The sequence below is a fragment of the Pezoporus occidentalis genome, unplaced genomic scaffold (genome assembly GCF_034315485.1).
Source record: "Pezoporus occidentalis ecotype Australia unplaced genomic scaffold, CSIRO_AGI_Poc_V1 ctg4, whole genome shotgun sequence".
Lineage (NCBI taxonomy): Eukaryota > Metazoa > Chordata > Aves > Psittaciformes > Psittacidae > Pezoporus > Pezoporus occidentalis.
In genome coordinates, this window is record NW_026915724.1 from 12333982 (window position 1) to 12353550 (window position 19569).

General features: G+C 38.6%; 1 protein-coding gene across 4 annotated transcripts in view; it reads right to left on the reverse strand.

Moving 5' to 3' along the window:
* The window catches only part of SPIDR (scaffold protein involved in DNA repair), a 206012-nt gene that overhangs the window by 15707 nt on the left and 170736 nt on the right, over positions 1-19569 (reverse strand). For all 4 annotated transcript variants that reach the window (XR_009967598.1, XM_062633442.1, XM_062633443.1 and 1 more), the window contains 4 exons: positions 12745-12903; positions 3629-3716; positions 1174-1317; positions 1020-1079 (listed from right to left, as the gene is read on the reverse strand). Coding sequence is in view for 3 of the 4 variants with exons in the window: in XM_062633442.1 (XP_062489426.1) it covers positions 1020-1079; positions 1174-1317; positions 3629-3716; positions 12745-12903 (451 nt within the window). In the remaining variant the exon portion in view is untranslated. The remainder of the gene's footprint in view (positions 1-1019; positions 1080-1173; positions 1318-3628; positions 3717-12744; positions 12904-19569) is intronic.

The following is a 19569-nucleotide window of genomic DNA, read 5'->3' on the forward strand; positions in this document are numbered from 1 at the left end:
CCATCTTTCTGTTAGCACCCTAAAGATCCCATCAAGCCAGCCCTAATTTCATGCTTGCAAATGTTCTGTTAAATTCTCACTTAGCATGGAGAAAACACAACAGATACCCCCCATCTCGGGAGTTAGAAGTACTCCCTGCCTAAAAATCAAATAATAACTCACTGGCTTTTGAAGCAAAAGGGCAAGACCTAAATTAAATTTATGTCTCACACTGGTGGGAAGCATCTCCTGCTATTTTGCTGGCCATTTGGGAATTCCTTTGTCTTTCGTTCATATGCTTTGATTCACACTTCGTTTTTTGCGGAGCTGATGGACAATTGCAAATGATTTTCCACCAGAATTCAGTGCTGGCTATACTGAGGATCCAGTCGCCAAAAAAATGTAAATAAAACAGCAACAAAAAGTTCCTTTAACTACTGAGGGAGTTAGCAACATTTTGAAAAAGAACTGTAGCATCATTCAGAAACAAATAAATAAACATTATTATAAACTTTCCCACATGGTATGGATGGCAGATGTATTTACCTAAGAGTTCCTACCTTCTGCTGACTGGACCATAAAAGCCAAATTTGCCTGAAGGGCTTCTACTGAACTCAACAAAAATAGTCCACTCACTTGCATGCAAAGAGCAAAGCTGTGTTTTCATATAACCATCATTTGTTACATTCTATCCTGAGACACTCAACTGAGAGCTTTTTGCTGTGTATGTAAGGATAGCATTTAGCTATAAATTGAGTCTCAACTAACTTCCTGCAAGCTCTCTTACAAGGGTGCAATATTATCTCTGGTTAGATAGCAATTTACTCAGAAACAATTCACTTTCTAGACTGGACGGCACTGAAACTGGAGATTTTGCCCATCCACAAGCATTTTAAATCTGGTGCTAATTCTGTTCGGACAACTGTTGAAGATAATCCAGGAAGGGTTTTGGTTTTCCCTTAAACAATGCAAATACTGGCTTCTTAATGTAAGCGTTATATAGATTTTATGTTGAATTCATTGCTAAGTGAAAAGATTACCTGCAGCCTTAGATACAGCACTTGCGCCCAAAAGCTACAACGTTTATTACAACCGTCCATCTGAAAACAGTACAGAAACAGGCAATGAGACAAACATGATAGCAGAAATCCAGTGGTACAAAGTATTTGTTATCTGACTTGTAAAGCAGATTACCCGAAGAATTTCCTTTAAACCATGAACAGCTGGTGGCTGGTACAAATTAGAAATCTGTTCTTCCTCATCCACTTCCACATGTACTTCACCAGACTGAACAGTAAGAATATAACAGAAGCTGGGAGGAGCAAGATTAGTTGTCATCTATGAAAAAGTAAGAAAAAGAAACGTGACCCTAAAAACGGCACTTTAATTTGGCCAGTCAGGTTTTTTAATAATAGCCAGAACAAACCACACAATTTACATTTTAAGAGGGATGGGGAAACAAAATTACATGGTTAATAACAATGACTCTCTGAAGAAGAGACTGAGTTAATAAACTGACATTCACAAGTTGTAAGTGAAATCAGCTTGAGCGTATCATTCCTTCCATAATCTGACATTGATCTGCATCACAAAAACAACTCATGATCTGACACACTTGGCAAACACAGCGACTACGTCAAGGTGCTGCTTGTGGTTTTTGCTTTTTTTTTTTTTATTACCTGCTAGAGAGTGTCCTGATTATTTATTTATTTTTAATATCCATAACTTTCCTGATATTTGGGGACTTTTGCATGTGGGTGGGTTTTTGTGATAGTGAACAGCTGCCAAACTTTTAAAGCTGCCAAATTAAATCCAGGACAGCACAAGGAGATAATGAAGAACAGGAACACAACAGCTACAAGAACTGCTCCCTTTGTGCTACGCCAGATTTTAATTTGCCCCTTAAAAGGTACCATGAATTAACAACATTATTAATCACCACTTAGAGAGGTCCCAGGCTAGAAAAGCTTCTTAGGAAAAAAAGGACAATGTTAGAAAATAATTTTTATTGTGGATATGGTACAATATTCTTCTATCCATGTTTGTTATTAACAAAGCATTATATTTAATAAAATAAATATGAACATCTACTAAAGACGGCTGCCCAGCCATTTAAAAAAATCTGCATAGGGAAAAAAAAAAGGCAAAAGAAGCTGATACCCAAATTCTGTTTGATCCTGGCAGCACTAAGGAAAGTATTTAAACGTACATATGGCTCAAAAGAAACCAGTTCCACAGACCTCTTCCCAACAACAGCATTATTTAGCTACCTATGCATAAAACTGCTTCCATAAAACTGTGCATAAAATGATACATGAAACTTGTATCAAGAAAAATGTATCTCAACTGAAAAAACTCCACTCGGTCAAAAATCTGCAGCAGCAAAATGCAAGGTGCGATCCTGCGTGGGATGAATTAGTGTTTCAAACCCATGACAGGGGTGTAAATTGCATGATTAAGGAAACTTCCTCCATTTTTGGTTGCTAATAAAAATAGAGAAAATGAAGAACAAATGAAAGTCAGAACAATGCTAAACAACATTTAAGAGCTTTGCTCCATTGGTCGGTATCACCATTCTGTTGTCCACAGTAGTTTAATGCATTCTTCTGAGAATTCCAAAATGTCTAGATGAAAGGGAGAGTCAAGAACACAGCCATTTCACTCAGTTTCAGTTTTGGTTTTATATATAACCAAGGTCTGAACGTTTATTCTTCAATGTAAACCCCTGCACAATGCAAAGCATGCCATATTTCAGGGAAAAGATTCTTAGACTTTAGAAATAACCAGTAATATCCACCTTTAATGTCCTCTGGTTTTGAAACTTATATATTTCCAGCTTTTTCTTCTTTTGTAGAACTTGTGCTCTGATTGACTCCCCTAGGCTCGAACACCAGTTTTTAATACCACAACCAACTTCCCCAAAGAACAGTGTACACAAGAACAGCAGGACAGTGCAAGCACTTGGCTACAGAAGCTTCTCAAATGACCTCATGTTATCAGAATGACACTTGATACGACAAAATACAAATACAAAAGCTAATTAAAGGGAAATTAAAGATATCATTTTAGATTTGCAAATGTGTAAATAAATACTTTAAATCCACTAAAGTAGCCCCCCATGCCCTAAAATCACAGAAACATTAACTACTTTTTAGTAGACTATTTTTGTGTTCATCCTTCGATTTTCTTCATAGAAGACAAGTATCAGTCAAATTCATCTTAATGAGTAAGAGACCTGATTCCAGCAGTCAGTCTGTCTTCATAGAAGTTAATCTTTGAAAAATGCTTTCAAGCCTAAGGCTGAAAAGTGCTTCAAAAGAATGAATTAATACCCTTGTACACAGATTTCTTAGCTGGCTCCATGCTATCTAACATATCTTTCTTCTTGCAAGGAAAGGAACAATTTGTCTGTACATTCTATCATTCAAGTTCTAGAAGACTAATAAGGGGCTAAGTGCATAATTTTTGAAACATTCTGCAGATCCAGAGGGCTTCAGATTAGCCTAGGAGGTTGCCAGAACCAGTAAACCAAAACTCTGGAGCAGAAGAGAGGGAGAGAATGTGATTCTCAAAGTAAACATGAATAAAATACCAACAAAAATAGTAGCTGTAAGTGAAAAAAATTAATTTCCAGCATAAGAAGACTTACCGCTTCAGACTCTTGACTTTGTCCAGGAACTTTTACAGGCACTACCGGAGGCCACAGACTCTCTATCAGACTAAAAAGTCCTAATGCCCTTCAAAAAGACCAATAAAATCAGGTTTAAAATGTTTTCCAGTGTTATATGAAAAAGATTCATTAAGAAATATAATTGAAACCATTGCATAATTATGAAAACAATTTTCAATCATATTTAGTTTTGGGGAGCTGGTTTTGATTAGCTCTAATTAAATCTCAATCGTTTCTGCTGCAGGGTGGAGAGGGAGGGAAGACATGTATCCCATTCAGTGACAAGCAAGTCGTATTCACTCCTTTGTCTCGAACAGCATGCTACCTGATACAATTCAGGGGAACTGGGGTAAAAGTCACCTTGGGAAGGACTCAGATATCATTATAACTTCTTTAAAAATACAGCTTTTAACTATTTTAACTGATAGTTTAAAAACCCATGTTTTGCTTCTAACATTTATTATTCTTGTTTTCCTCTTAACAGCTGACTGTAACTGCTTTCAGGAAAACCAGACATTCTCAGATACATAGAAACAGGTGAGATTTTGTTATCTTACGTATGTGTGCAGAGAACAGTCTCCTGCCTACAGAAATGCTCATTTAGTTATGATTTGTATTTATTTATTTTGCAAGTTTCCTACTTTTACTTTAGAAACAAACATAAAACAAACAGTCCAGCATATTAAGGTAAAATGCTGCAGACTCTTTAAGAAGCAAAGCTACAATTTGCAGCAGTTCAGTGGCTGCCTTGTCAGTGAATATGGCACCCTTGCTGGATGGACAGGCAGGAACATCTGAGGGACAGGCCAAGAAAACAGCTGAGGGAGAGGAAATAGCTACAGATAACCAACTTGAAGCAGCATGCATTTCTGAGTTAAAGCTCCCAGTTATCCTGTCCTTGCTCTCAGTTCCATGTACTCAAAACACAGAGATGTGGATTTTAACTCCACACTGCCTCTATGAACTAGTTGTCTGTTCCTCCAATTACGAAAGCCACTGTTTCCAAAACAGCTCTAAAAAATTAAGTCATAAACTTGCTAAAAGTAATACTAGCTTCTAAACTCAACTGTTTAGAAAGAAACGGCATACTCTGGTATAGGGATGCTTCTCTTCAAGAGGTCATGGAAACTTTCCGTTTTAAGTTCTGCTTTTAGCTCACTTCTGCTTAAGCTTATTTATTTCTGTATTTCCCTAGTCTATCTCTGGATCCTTAACTGCTTAGACTTTGGGTGTCTACAGACTGTGAACCTCTTCCCCTGTTTTTCATAAAGTGCCAGGTATCATCTATGATTCAGTGTCAGTAGTGATGATGCCTTTGGATCAGCACTGTAAGAAGTTTTATGGATACAAATCTCAGAGTGTATTTTGTAGCGTAAAGCAATTCACCTAATAAGCAGGGAGATTACAAAGATGATGTTGCTGCCTGTAGCTGTGCTCTCCACACTAATAAAAAGACCAGAAACACAAACAAGCTGCTCTTTCACAGAAATTAACTTCCTGACTTGTGTGGCATCATTGCTGAGTCTGCAAAGGAGAATGCTTAGCTCAGAGGCTGGTGTTTTAGGGTTTCTTTTCTTTTCTTTGTTTTAGGGTGGTTTTTTTTGTTTTAACAGAGAGAACATTACAACATAGAAGGCAACTCTTCTTAGGTATTAAAGAGACTCAACAGCAAATAATTGGCCACTTCTTGAATCCTTGATCAGGGCAAGATTTTTTTGCTTGGATCATATTGAACAATATCCTCACAGGAGGGCTAATGCCCAGAGGAACAAACTAGTCTTGCTAACTGCGACATGTAAGAAGGAGGGTTACAAAAAGAGAGCGTAGCCTCCTGTACAGTTGCAACAGTTACAGAAGTGACCTTCCTCATACGACATGCAGTATGAGGGCAAGGCCAGAACACAGATATGAATGTACCACAGACTGTGTGTGTGGGTACAGAGATTGCATATTTATCAGCTTAGAGCAACTAAGCTATATTGTTGCAGTGCACATACAATCACAGCTCCACACCAAAGTTACACTGATCCCACATCTCTACTTTCAAGTTTCCACAGGAGACATGATGTAGTCCCTTCTGCTTTAACTCTTCCAGCTTGCTACCCCATATCAGAATACCTAAGGCATACAGTGCATTTTCTTTTATTACTCCTGGCCTTTGGAGAAGGCCATCTACTGCTTGAACTAGGAGCACTTAATTATTAGTAAATGACAGCATTTGTTTAGAAACAGGCAGAGGAGCAGCGTTGTGTGGAGTGTCTCCTGAACATCTTGGACCCATCCTTTTCTTTGACAGTCACCCGAAGGATCTGCAAGTTCCAGATCACACCCTACCGGGATCCTGGTCTACCAAAGGGGATGGATGTTCCCTCCTGGGGCTGTCACTGTATCAGTCAGTATCTCTGGTGAGGAGTTTCCCTCTTGCTGCACTCATTTATACACCTCCAGGAAAGCTAAGTCTCTCTTTACATTTAGGGTCTTTGACTTAGCAGAAGGAGAAATGAGGTGGGAGCAATGACAATAGAGAAATGGCAAGACGCTGTGTCCTCCTCTGTAGAAAATCACTATCCTCATAGAAAGAATAAAATTAATACATATATATTCAGCCAATAAAGAAAATTATATACATATATGTATATATATATACACACACACCACTTCAATCTGACTTTAAGAATGGGTGCATTTTATCCAGAATGTGTACCCTTCTTCAGCTATAGAGTCAGGCCAAGAGATGAACAGCTGGCTCTGTGCCACAGCAAAGGGACATGGTTAGCTCCCATGTGCACAAAGAGCATCTCTGGCTACAGTTTGCTCTGTGAATGTAATTACTGGTCATTTAAAAAAATTTAATCACAAAAGGACTTCCAAAAAAGAAGTAGACTAAGAAGCGAGATGAAACCGGCCCAAGGATAAAAAAGAAAACAATCAACATGTAAGGTATTTTGAATAACATTTTTTATATATTTTTTACTTCAGAGACAAGGACTCTACTGTAATATTCCATAACCTTTCTTTAAAAATAGAAAAGACTGAACCAATTGTTGGAGAAGGACACAAATCACCTATTGGATTCTAAATGACAGACTCAACACCCTACTTGTCATGCCAGACTGAAATCTACATTTGGTAAAAACTTTTTTGTCCCATACTAAGTATCTAGATGTCTGCTGCTTATCACCAACACAATAAGACCACCAGTAACTCCAATGGAGTGTTACAGCATAGTATTCCATAGAAGCAGGGACTTGCAACAGGCAGTCCTTTACATACAGGCCCTCTGGAAGTCTAAGGTGGAGGTTTTGCTGACCTTCTTCCTGAAATATTTAATCTTTAAGGGATCTTAATATTTAAGGTCCCCTCCAACCCAAACCGTTCTCTGATTCTATGATTCTGCTTCTAATCTTTCTAGGTTGTTTCACCCTTCACTGCAAAGTCAAACAGCATATATTCATGTATGTATACATGCATTTACATGTTAACTCTATGATTTCTGATAAAAACAGCAAATAGAGAGAAAAGCCATTGTAATTATATTTAAGCATCCAGTAAAGTGATAAAGCAGTATCTATAGTATCAGCACATCTACTCTGATCCTGTGGAAATGTCATTCATTTCATCCTACAAGCTATAAGACAAAAATCAAACAACTTCTAATTTTGGTTTTTCGAAACTGTTTCACTGACTCTGATCTGACAACTTATTTTGTAACTTAGTTAAGATGGTTTTGCTTATTTCTCTCAGAAGCATGAATGAGAGAAATCTACAGTTCTGGTCTACGAACTTTGTGTGTGACCTGCCTGATTCAACTTTTTAACATCACTGTTTATAGTCTGGGGACTTTTCAATTTTATTAACCATACCACAGGTTCAGCGGAATATTACTACAGGGAGAAAATATCACAAATATCAAAGAAAACAGAAGGAAAACAATGCCTATAACTAGGCAAAGAAGAAAGTCTAGGTTTACAGTAGGGGGACAGGAAAAAAGATGATAGGATTCTCCTCCAAGGTCTTCCATGGCTTTGCTCTGAGGACTCCAAGACTTCCCTGTTTCCTCCTCTCCTACTTTCTTATGTTTAGTCTAAACCAAAACATTTTTCTTCAGGCAGTTTCAGTTTCAATTATTAAGAAGTCAAAAATTAAGCAATTCATAGCCCTCTGTGCAATCTCTCCTTACTCAAAACTAATAAGAAATTTAGTAATAACCACCTAGACTGCATAAGCTTCAAGTATCAAAAGACAAGCAATCCAAATATAAAGCTAATACTGTAGGCTACCTCTCCTTTTAACCGACCTGTTAAGATCTTGCAGTGCACAACCTATGCAACACCGTATTTTCTCAGACTCAACAATAAAAGCAACAAAATCATAAAGTAAAAATCTAAGCCTACTAAATCAGCATCTCAGTCAAAATGCAAACAGAAGTTACACATACTATATTAAAGCACAGAAATTATAATATAAGAGTACTTTTAATTCAGTATGGATAATCCTATGTTATTCTCCAAGGCTGGTAACTAAAGAGATTCCTGACAGAAGCACTGAAGGTACAAGCAGCAGTCTATGCTTGCTAAAGAGAAGAAAACCCATGAAAAATGCTAATTTCTGATCAGCAGTCATCAAAAATCATAAAAAAGTAATGCAAATATTCAAAACTTCAATGTGATTACTGAAAATATGCTTTAAATGGAACTCTATTTTAACCACAGCAATTATCAAAGTGTTTCAGGACCTCAAAACCTCAGAGATGTGGGTGGCTCTTTCAGATGGCAGTCTTTTTGGAGGAGGGAAAACCAAAGGAAGGAAGTTACGACTTCCTTGCTCTGTGGAGAGTTCTTACTATTATATTCCCTGTCAACGTCTAGCACTTGAAACACTTTCTTGTATAGCAGTTAGCAGTCCTCTCTTCTGAGTGTAAAGCAAAAAGAAGAGAAAGCATATGATGAAGAGGAAAATGGAGAGAGATAAAGGCCAGAGAATATGGGACTTAAAAGAAACAAAAGGAAGAAAGAAAACCTCAGACACAATAAGTGACCAACACTACAGGCAAATACAGGAGATTTCACATGTCAGTGCCTAAGATTTGAAAGTTTAAAATGACAAGTAACAGAAGCCAACTTCATCAGAAAATGCAGACATTTCTCAGAGAATCATAACACTGGTTGATGAACTCAATATTCAGAGTCTTCTTACTGTAGAAGAAAATGCAACAGATAGTACAGTCTGCCATGAATTAAAGATTAGGTCAAGTGCCAAAGCTTATGAGTTGCTGTACTCTTCAAAACGTTCTACTCTATCCAACATATGTGTGGGTATTAGCACTATCCATGCAGCAGTTGCATCTCCCTCTGAAGCTTGTTAAGCATTTTTTCAATTTAGGGACAAAATTCATACTGACACCCTGCATTAGTTGTGTATTAACTTAAAAGCATTTCTTCCTCCCCCCTCCATTTTTAAATTGGTGCCATCCTTCTGTTCTGCTGGGTAGAAGTTCTTCGTGTTTCTACCATATAAGAAAGCATAAAGAGAAGAAGCAGACAGGTCTGCTATACTGGGCAGGAAAACAACTGTCCTTGGCAAATCAGGCGAAAAGACACGAATTGTCAAAATCCAAATTATTATTCTATGTGGAACTCCAGACACAGCTAAAAACATAAACATTGGTTTTTTTTTTCAATACAGACAGATACCTAACTACAAAGTTTATCCCAGCTCATTGAAACTGATTTCTGATAGGAAGCAGCAGGCTATGACAATTTACAGGCTATTTACTCCCGAGGCATTTTAGTGAACGCTGAGTCTCTGCATTTAATTGCATCCACTTAGTTACTGGTTATACCAGACATACCTGAAACATGCCTGGGATCTATTAAAAAAGGGGGATTGCATGTTAGTTCTACTGCATACAGATTCTTAACCAAAAGTCCTGCCTCTAGCATTACACCACCAAAACCTCACTTCTTTCTCAAGGGGCTGAATTTATAAGGATGACATATGAGCAGTGGGAGGACAAGAGAGAGAACATACACCTCTAAGGAGCCAACAGCACCACTGGCAGACCAATGAACATTTTTTTAGTCTCTCTTTAAACCACCATATATTTCTTTTTGGCTGGTACTAAGTGTGCGGCTCAGGGAACAGTTGTAGAAAGGCTAAGAGACAATTATGAACGACAGAGTGAAGAGAAAAGGTGTCAAGAAACAGATACTGGACATGGTGTTAATTTGGCTGCTACAATATTGGTTCCTACCTTATTCAACAGCCTCATGAACAGACCAGAAGAACTGCTAGAAATAAAGACACTGAACAAGCCATGAAAACTTTGATGTGACTCAGCCATGCCCATGGACTGACAGAAATGTCAGTCTGGACTACAAAGGGAAGAATTTCTTGCAGAGATGGTTTTGGAGAGTATGTTTTATGTGGAGTATGGGACTTCTTCTGAAACCCACCTAAATCAATGAAAGACCTTCAAATGACCCTTGTACTTGTTAAAAGATATTGATACTGAAAAGCAATATTCAACATTAACAGTGTTTCCCTCAATGTAAGACTACCAGAATTCTAATTTTCACAGGGTTGATCTTGGTCAAGACAGGACTTGTTATGTAAGTTCTTATCCCACTTGGGGTTTTTTTTTGGAATTCAGTGTATTCTTACTGGGAGAAGAAAAGGGTTTAGTTTCTTTAGCACATCTTACAGTACAGGTTCATTCCAAAGACCAAGTCAGATTTATAGCCAAGTTTTCAGCTGGATGTAAAATACCTCTTCTTACAGGTTTTTAGTCCTTGAAAAGTAATTTCAGCTCACAACAGTGATTTATAAATGCATTTACTGGAATGATGTTAAGCAGTACTTTACATTATGAACTTGATAATGAGGATGGATGATGGACTTGAAGTTTTTTTGAATAACAGGGGTCCACTGATACAAAAACCTTGAGAACCTCTAGTATCTGTTAAAGACAAATCTCCTCTGTCTCATGGAGGGACTGAGGAAGCACTTTGTTGCTATAAAAAGAGGTTACAATCCGAGTGACTGTGGGACAACATGCATATAGGAGATCTTACTAGCCATTCCTGGCTTTCTCCAGATCATGCACTTCAAAGGCAAAAAAAAAAAAAAGAAAAGTCATTACTTTTCCCTCATACTTCCTATATTTTATTCCCTTTTATCCTTTTTAAAAGCCACTGTCAGACTCCAGAAGACAGTTTCAAAGCCACCTCCTTCCAAAAAGTAATTTGCACTCTCAAAAGAGAAAAACAAGGCTGCCGTCTTTCTTGCAAGGCAGACCACATAGTTCTTATTCGCTCATGTGCTGCAAGCCAAGATTGGGCACTCACAGGCATATCCCATCATGTGCTCAGATATACCACTGGCTCTGGAAACCCATTTACCCAGTGGCAACGAGTTCTACAGTCTTAATTATGCTCTGTTGGAGTAAGTACTCCCTTATATTAATTTCAGCTATGGCTTTACTGTGGTTTCCATCACACCTAGAATGACTTAACAGTAATAAGAAGTTATAAAGCAGAACTTGGGCTTAAACAATTGAGAAAAAAAATGAATCCCTGAACAACTCCCCCACCCACCCATCTTGTACAATGAAATCACGTTTTAACCACTACGCTGTCCTTGAAGCTACGCTAGCCTTTTTCTTTTAGTGTTTCCTAGCAGGGTTACCACCAGCACAGCTCCAGCTGAGCCACAGGCATTTTCAGCAGTGTGTCTTCTAATCGTCCTCAGAATAGCCAGAAGTAAGTTACTGCTGCTTTGAAACAGAATTTACACTAGAAAAAGTCTGTCTCTTATTAGCTAGGCAGAGTACTGGAAACACCAGCAGCCAGTTGTAAAACTTCATTTGTATCCAGAATTCCAAAGCCATTATTTAATTTGTTTGGAAAAAATGTAACTTGGAAAAAAAGCCAACAAAATAATTAAATAAGAAGACGTGTTTGTTATTAAAGATCCATAAAAATGCAAGTAGGCTTGAAATCCAAAGGATCTGAAAATTAACACTGCAAGTACATAAAAAGAAAAGCGTACTGAATAGAGCTGGCTGGAAACCAGCAATTCCATTTTGCTAAACATTTCAAAGCTTTGAAATTTGTTTTTGTTCCAATATGAAACAAAAATGAGACTTTCTGAAAGTTTTCATGAAATGAGAATGAGAGAGAGAAAATTCACTCCTTCTGGACCTGAAAAAAATCTTCCCAACAAAATTGTCTCCAAAATAGATAATGTTTCCAAGAAACATTCTGGTTTTGATGAAACAGCATTTTTCACCAAGAAAAAAAAAGTGTCAGCAGAAATACTATAGCCATTCTAATAGCAAAGGCTTATCTAGATCGGATGCTTTTATGAGAAAATTATGTTGAGAATTGAGCCAATCTAATTATATTTATATAGGTCCCTATGTGAACAACATGTCACTTTCCTTAGAAAGACACTCTGCAAGATACGTGATCTATTTGATTTTTTTCTTGATTAAAGATATTTTATTTTATTCAAAGAATGTAAAAGGAATCACAGAATAAGCAAAATCTGAGAGATACCATAAATCAATTTGTTATTATCTGGGAGGATTTTCTATAAATCTGTGGACATTCTTATTCCAAAATAAGAATGCCTTTAGGATTTACAAGAATTTTTTTTTTAAGAAGCATAAACTGTGCTTCCAAACCCATACAGAATCAACTGAATTAAGCTCTCGAACACTAAGGGAAAGTCTGTGCTTGAAGCTTCATCCCATACTGGGTAGCACTGTAGAAAATCTTACTGTAGCAAACATTCTGCAATGAAAGGGAGGCAAACTAATGTTCTTAAGTCTTTGGATCTACTGAAGAGAAAGAAAACACTCATATTTTATGAAATATTGCATATGGTCACTCTTCACTATTCCCTTCTCTGCTAAGCATGTGTGCTAGCTTTGGAGTAGGATTGGCTCAAGTACTACTGATGCCCCCAAAATGGCAATGAGGACTTTTAACCGAACAAAGCCAGATTCAGTCGTTCCAAAGAATATTGATCACAGAAATAAACAAAAAGGCAGATCACAGCATGCAATATGTTCTCCCATGAATTGTTCTCACCTTCCTCTTGTAGTTCTTTGCAAAGTTTTCATTCCAGCTAAGCAGCAGAATTTTCCTTCCCATCTCCTGCAATACTGCTCAACATCATCCACAGAATTCAGGGGCTGCAACTGCACTTCACTGAACATACCATAGGCATCCTGGACAAGGAGGCACAACCTGCAAAACATTCCTCTGTTACTCACTGTCAGCAGATTTTTGAGAATTATATTACAAGCTTCAGGACAGGGCTTATCCTCCACAATATCTGGACTGGAGAATTCCTACTAAGTAACATATCAATAAACAAACCAAACATCATTAAAGGTTTTCTCACGTATATTTTCAGGAGGTAACAGGCTCATGAAATAGAGAAGCATGACTGAAAAAAAAACCTAAAGAGCTTGCACTGGGGATTAGATAAATTAACTGCTATGAACTTTGTAGTTGCAAAGAAAGAAGGTTGAGTTTTTGCCTTACTTGAGGTGAATTCCGCAACGCAGAAGGACCAATGGTGCAAACATCTATTTGTGTGTATAAATATAAGAATTCTGCTTAGAAGTAAATAGAGTCTTTCACAAGTAATACCAACACTGAAACTGGCAAAGCAAGCATTAAATTTTCCATAACTTTTTTAAGAGAGTCCTAAGAATGCAAAAAAGAGAGTGAAATGTCATTTCTTCTTAAAAAAAAAAAAATCCCAAACAATCAACATGAAACTGCAGATTAGTGTATTCAATACTGGGTATGAAGAAGCCCAGAGGAACTATTTTAAGGAGGTAATTAAGAAACCTGCTAAACAAACAATTTGATTTAAGCAATCTATGGAAGTAGGAGCTGTAGGGCTGGGAAGTATTGCTTAACCAACTTGCTGGCATTTTGAGAAGATATTACTGTCATAGCTGATAAGGCAAAATCAGTTCATGTCATACATTTAGATAGTAAAAAATGCATTTCACAAGATTCTGCACCTCAGATGAGCAGCCACGATAGCATGAGTCACGCAGAAGAAGGAGGCTGCTGTCTACGAGATTGATTTAATTGCCCCAGAAAGAGACAGTTAAGCATGGAAACTTTTCAAAGGGAGACAAAAATTACCTTTGAGGGTAGCACATGCATCTTTACTTCTAAATAAAACTCAGAGGTGCACTAGGCAGCAGAATTCAGTTCACTTCAAAGGCACATGCCAAAACTACCTTTCCCAGAGCAACACCATTGTTCTTAGCAAGCCAACTCCAACTGCTTTTGGAGCACATCATGTAACATATATGCACCCTGAAAGAATTCAACAGTCAACGTTTTAAATTAAATGAGTTCCTACATTTTTCTAGAAGAATATGTATTTTCTTTGCAGGATGCTTAGGCACATGGAAGACCATTAACCACAGTTTCCTTGCTCACTATGAACTGCCTAACTCTGGCTTACACCCTTAAGAGGGCTGAATTCAACATAGGATACAACCCCAAAGGCTTTCAGTCATCAGCTGCTGTGCAAGCACCAGCTTACAGTCTTCATTTTCAGATTCTAGTGCCGTTTTAAGGAGCCTAGCTACAAGGATACTGCACAGAGCCTTCACCAGGCAAAAAAAGCTTAGGCACAATTCCTCCACAGCCTGCCAAGGTTAAGAAGTCCTTCAGAGCCATGAAACACTGCCTCTACCCTGAGCAACGACAAATAAGAGGAACCCAAACACTGTTGTGATGTGTAAGCTGGAAGGATACATACCTCATCTCTGGGATGAGTGGTGCTCCCAGGCTAGGAAGTGTGACTATCCTAACAATACAAACCCATGTCTTCAACAGCTCTGTAACTCTTCTGTGTAAAACAACCTGTGTGATGCCTTCTGGATTCATACCACAGTATCATCTCCAACTCAGCAGATGAAAGACCGATGTGCTATAAAAAAACAGCCTAGAAGCAGATGGTTGCCTGCCACTTTCCATGTTAGGACCTTGCAATTAGACTCTTAGGACCTAACTCTTCCCAAGTTAGGACCTTGCAATGAAGAACTCTCTCAAGTTTTAACTGATGTGACTGAAACTAAACTCATGCTTTTGCTTTGTTTGGAAAAACAGAGCTAATGTGCTCGGGATATTTCTGAAAATCAGATCGAGGGGAGCAGGAAAAACAAAGCAAAGCAGTTTTGCCTATGGTAAAACATTCAGTGACTGATTTGTGAAAAATTAGGCCTCTGTATCTTACAGCAAGCAAGAGCCAAATAAGTTAGTGTCTCAGATCTGATCAGTTCAGTAGTTTCTTAACTGATCACTGGCATTTCTCATATCTTTAGTGAGACATAACTGAACACAAGTAAGTCTCAGACTAGCTGGCACCAGGCTCATATTAAGTCCTCTGGGACATGTTAATTGCCCAAATAAAATTAGCTTGGTTGGTGCTGAAGACATCAGTCACTACAAGGGCATGTTCCCAGTCTTTTTAAGTCAAGCAAATAGCTGTCTGCTGTCAGACACAGGAGTTTCAACTCCCCACATCCCTGGCTGCATAGTTCCATCTCTTTGTGGTGGCAGCATAAATGGCTAGGACAGGAAACTGATCTGACCAAAAAAAATACTGTAGCCAAATAATTATCATCATCAGGATCAGATCCTTAAAAATTAACACTGTAGAAGTAAACTCTGTTTGCATGAAGTACTACTTCTAGACAAGGATGTATTTTCTAGGCAGGATTAGGAGCCTGAAGCTCCCACTCCAGCTGTCCTGTGTATATAAGACAACATCCCAGGTCATACAATGAGAGCATAGTCATCTTATGACCCAGCTTGATAACCAGAAGTAAAGGAAGAATGTGGGTCTTACATTGCTAATGTTCCCATTCCCACTAGTAGCGCGTTTGCCATAATGAAGAAATGCACAGCAGCAGAACCTGTTTCATCAGACTCCAAGTACTTCTGCTGTTATGAGCACACACCTGACATCCACTGTACCACGCTTGTTCTAACAGTACCCAAAAGGTAGTCACATTTCTGAGCAACGTGAATTTACAATGAAATACATATATGTTCACCTACTTGGAAGACAGAATTTCACTAATAACCTTTGGATGCCCAATTTCAAATGTCCCAAACTAAAGCTATGAAGAGAACTTTGAACATATATTCCCTGCTTTAGCACACTTTTAAAACAGTATGAATGAATGACGACAAAACCTACTCAGCTGAATCCCACAACAAACTCAGTGATGTGTTGGAAAATTGTTCTCATGCTCTCTGAAACCAGTTCTGCTCCTATGGATTTTGCACATGCTGTTAGCATAACTAACAGTAGCAGCTCAGCTGCTTTCAGAGACTGTTGATTCATGGCCTTAACTTCCTTCCCAGCACTGGATTTTTCCTTGATTTCACTCTATTCCCAGAAAAGTGTGTTTGTATTATTTTCCCATGTTACAATGTTGCTCTCATATTGCAGTAAATGTTCTTGCAAATAAAGTTTTAGCAGCAAGTCTAACTGTGATTAAAGCAACTGCTTGTCCCATGATTTTTCCCTGCTTTGAAGCTCACTACCAGGATGAAAACCCAAATCTAAATTACGAGACAAGCTGCAAATCCACAATGAGCATCTGCCCCCAGGAATTTAGCATTTATGTTTTGGGCACATCTATCACAAGTACTTTTTTTCTTGTTCCATAAAATGTGGTATTTGTACTGAATCAGTTCATCAGCTTAAACATACCTTGTCAGTATGCATAGTAATGGACTACTGGGAAAAAAAAAGGGCAACATCTCCATTTTTATCAGTGGTGCTTGTGCAGAGAGTAAATAAAGGCCATCTTTACTCTTAGGAATAGGATGTAACCTTGTGTAAGACCTGAATTTAAAATATGGGTTTGGAAAATGATATTTCTCATGCAAAGGAGCAGAGAATTCACTGCAGGAGCGAGGGGCGGCAGGAAAGCCAGTAGAGGAGCGCATGTGGGAGAAGCAGACTAAGGGAAAGGTGAAGTATGACTCACTGGTAGTAACAAAGGGGGCGAAGCTAGGGAATGATAAGAAGTGAGGCAGAGATTAGCCTTTTTTTCCCCCCTTCTTTAAATAATGACACAGTAGGTCTCAGGCAGAAGCTTGGGAAGATTTTGCTAATTTGCGAATAGCCAGGAGCAAGGATGGGGGCTGGGGGAAGATGAGACTGATTACTCTGCATTATTTCTATGACTGTGCTGATCTTTAGGACAAGATGTCTCCCAGTAGAAATCTGGAGAGGATTACAGGATTACTCTGCCATGCCCTTCTCCTACTTAGTCACTCCTCATGGGTAAAGGGTAAAGCCTTCTTTTACTATTACTTTTTTATGCATGAGAAATCATCTCTCTCCATACTGCTGGCTCATAGCTGGCAGCTGACATTCTGGAGAGGTAAGGATGACAATCTTCTTCAGTTTTGGTCACCTCCAGCCTCCCCTGTGGCAAGCTGAAAAGAATAAGAAGTTCTGCCTGCAGAGATGAGAGCGCACAAGGCCAGAACTGGCTGATGACACAGGGATTACCTTTACTGAGTCTTGTGAAAACAAGCAGCAGAAATTTGTCATTAACAGATCTTAACCAACAAAATAATTGTTTTACCCTTGGTAGAAGGACAACCATGTGTCTCACAGCAGCCCTTCTCTATGAGGAGGTAAGCTGTGCAGTACAGCATGAGAAGCCAGCCAGGCAAATGCCACTACCCTCACAGTGCTTGGCAGGGACTTCATTAGTTACTCTTTCTTTGGGAAGGAGGGAAAGGGGAGAATGGGGAAATGCCTGAAAACTAATTGAGTTGTATTAGCTCTGATATTGGCTCATTCTTTATCTTAACCATCCAAGAGACAGCTGGTGCTGCTTTGTTTGTCAGAAGGATGTCTTATCTCTTTGAGGTGCGGTCCTAGCAGAGGCATAAAGTACACGTACATAAACATACATAAACAAAAACCCCCTCTCCCTTAATCACCAGAGGCACAACACTACCTACACAACTCTAATTCAGCAACTTGTCTGGTCAAGTCTCAAGGTGGAGCTGATTAACTCCTGCTAATATGGCTCAGATTCAAATTGTAACCTGCAGGACACCACCCTACTGGGATTTAATTTATCCCTACCTTATGCACTCCTTGCATTCACCATACCCATATTATCTCTGAAAAATCAAAGCTCAGGGCATAGGTCTAAACACACAGGGCTAACCATCCACCTCTCCCACCCCCTCATAACACTAGCAGTATTTTCCTATTAAAAGCACTGTATTCGCCACATTATGCACTGCTTCAAGTTCCCTTTTGAAAAGTAGGTACCTGCTGTAGCCTTCTTTAGTCAGTAGCAAGATTCAGAGTCACCTGCTTGAAATCCACAGTATCTGCTGTCTGTCACTAAATAGTGAGTGAAGCTCTACAGAGTATAACTATGGGTTGAATAATATAAGTAAAAAATAATGATGATGATAACTAGCCCCTTCTAAAAATAGGTTGCAGAGGTACACAGGTAGAGAGGAAAACACAAGCACAGCTGTTTCCAGTTTATAAAGGGAATGCCAAGCTCAAAGAAGAGTTCTGGTCATAACTCCCTCCAAGTATAGATATTTCTAGGACCCTGTCTGGTGCTCTGGTTTGAATCACTGAGACGACCAAAATAGCAATCATTTGCTTTGAAAACTGGAGGTTAAAAATCACTGAAAGGCTGAGTTTGTGATCATACATGTCATTCTGCAATTGTGGAAGGCCCCAGAAGGAAAGAAAGGAGAAAGCAATTCTGGAGTGCTGGACATGGCACACATGGGAACAGAGAACACAGTTAATACCAGACACTTCAGTTCCACACAGCAAAAGACAGGCTGTCCTTGCAGAAGTATTGGTGGAAACCGCACATGTGACAGGAGTGTCACCAGGGGAATGAGCAGTCTTATCTCGGCATCTTAAGCAGAAAAGGTGTAGCAGAGGCCTCCCCAGTCTCAGGAAAGGAATTCTTTTTTTGCAGGCACTTCTTAGCATGTGTGTAACAAATTATGTAACATACTTTGCAAATAACTCACTACAGTAACTATACCAAACCCACCATTTTTTTATATATGTTAAAAAAAAAGGGAGAAAGAGGAGAGCAGTTACAAAATAACTGCTACTTATTTTTATTCACTCCCTCAAATAAACACTTCAATACAAACTAGAAAATCAAATACAATTGCCACAAAGTCTTTCATGAATCCCCACCTACTGATTGCTTTTTCAATTTCTTCATTCAGGTTAATCCTTCCACCTACTATTTTCTGCCTATGAGCTGAAAAAGCAGCACTCCTGTGGGAAACGGCTGTTGTGCGTAGGAGGAGACCTGTATGAGCCAAACATATCAGCACGGCTACCTTTTTTTTTAATGCAGAACATGCATGTAGAGAATGGAGCTCCACAGCACTGTAAATGCTCCCACCCAAAACACAGACCGCCACCTGCCTGGTGGGAATACATACAGCTTCTCAGAAATGGAAGTAGCACAAAGCCCAGAGAGCTTTTCATACTTGCCATAACAACTATGGCTTCACACGTGACAATTTTTTCAGCATAGACCATTTCTTCTATGAAGTTTTCATGCCCCCCCCCGTAAACTTTTTTAACTCTCCATGTGACACTGTCTCTAAGTGCACTTTCAAATTAAACTGCTGATGCATGTGTTTGATTTGAATTTTACTCAACAGTACACAAAACATTTAAACCCATAAAAAGACATTCCTGACATCCCCTCAAACACAGTATGGAGCTATAATTTCAAGCAGTTAGAGTTGCATTTGAGAAAGATTTTCAGTATCATCCAATAGCTTCACTTATCTCAGATTCATAAATGAATATTGAAGTTGTTCTATACTGATAGTTTA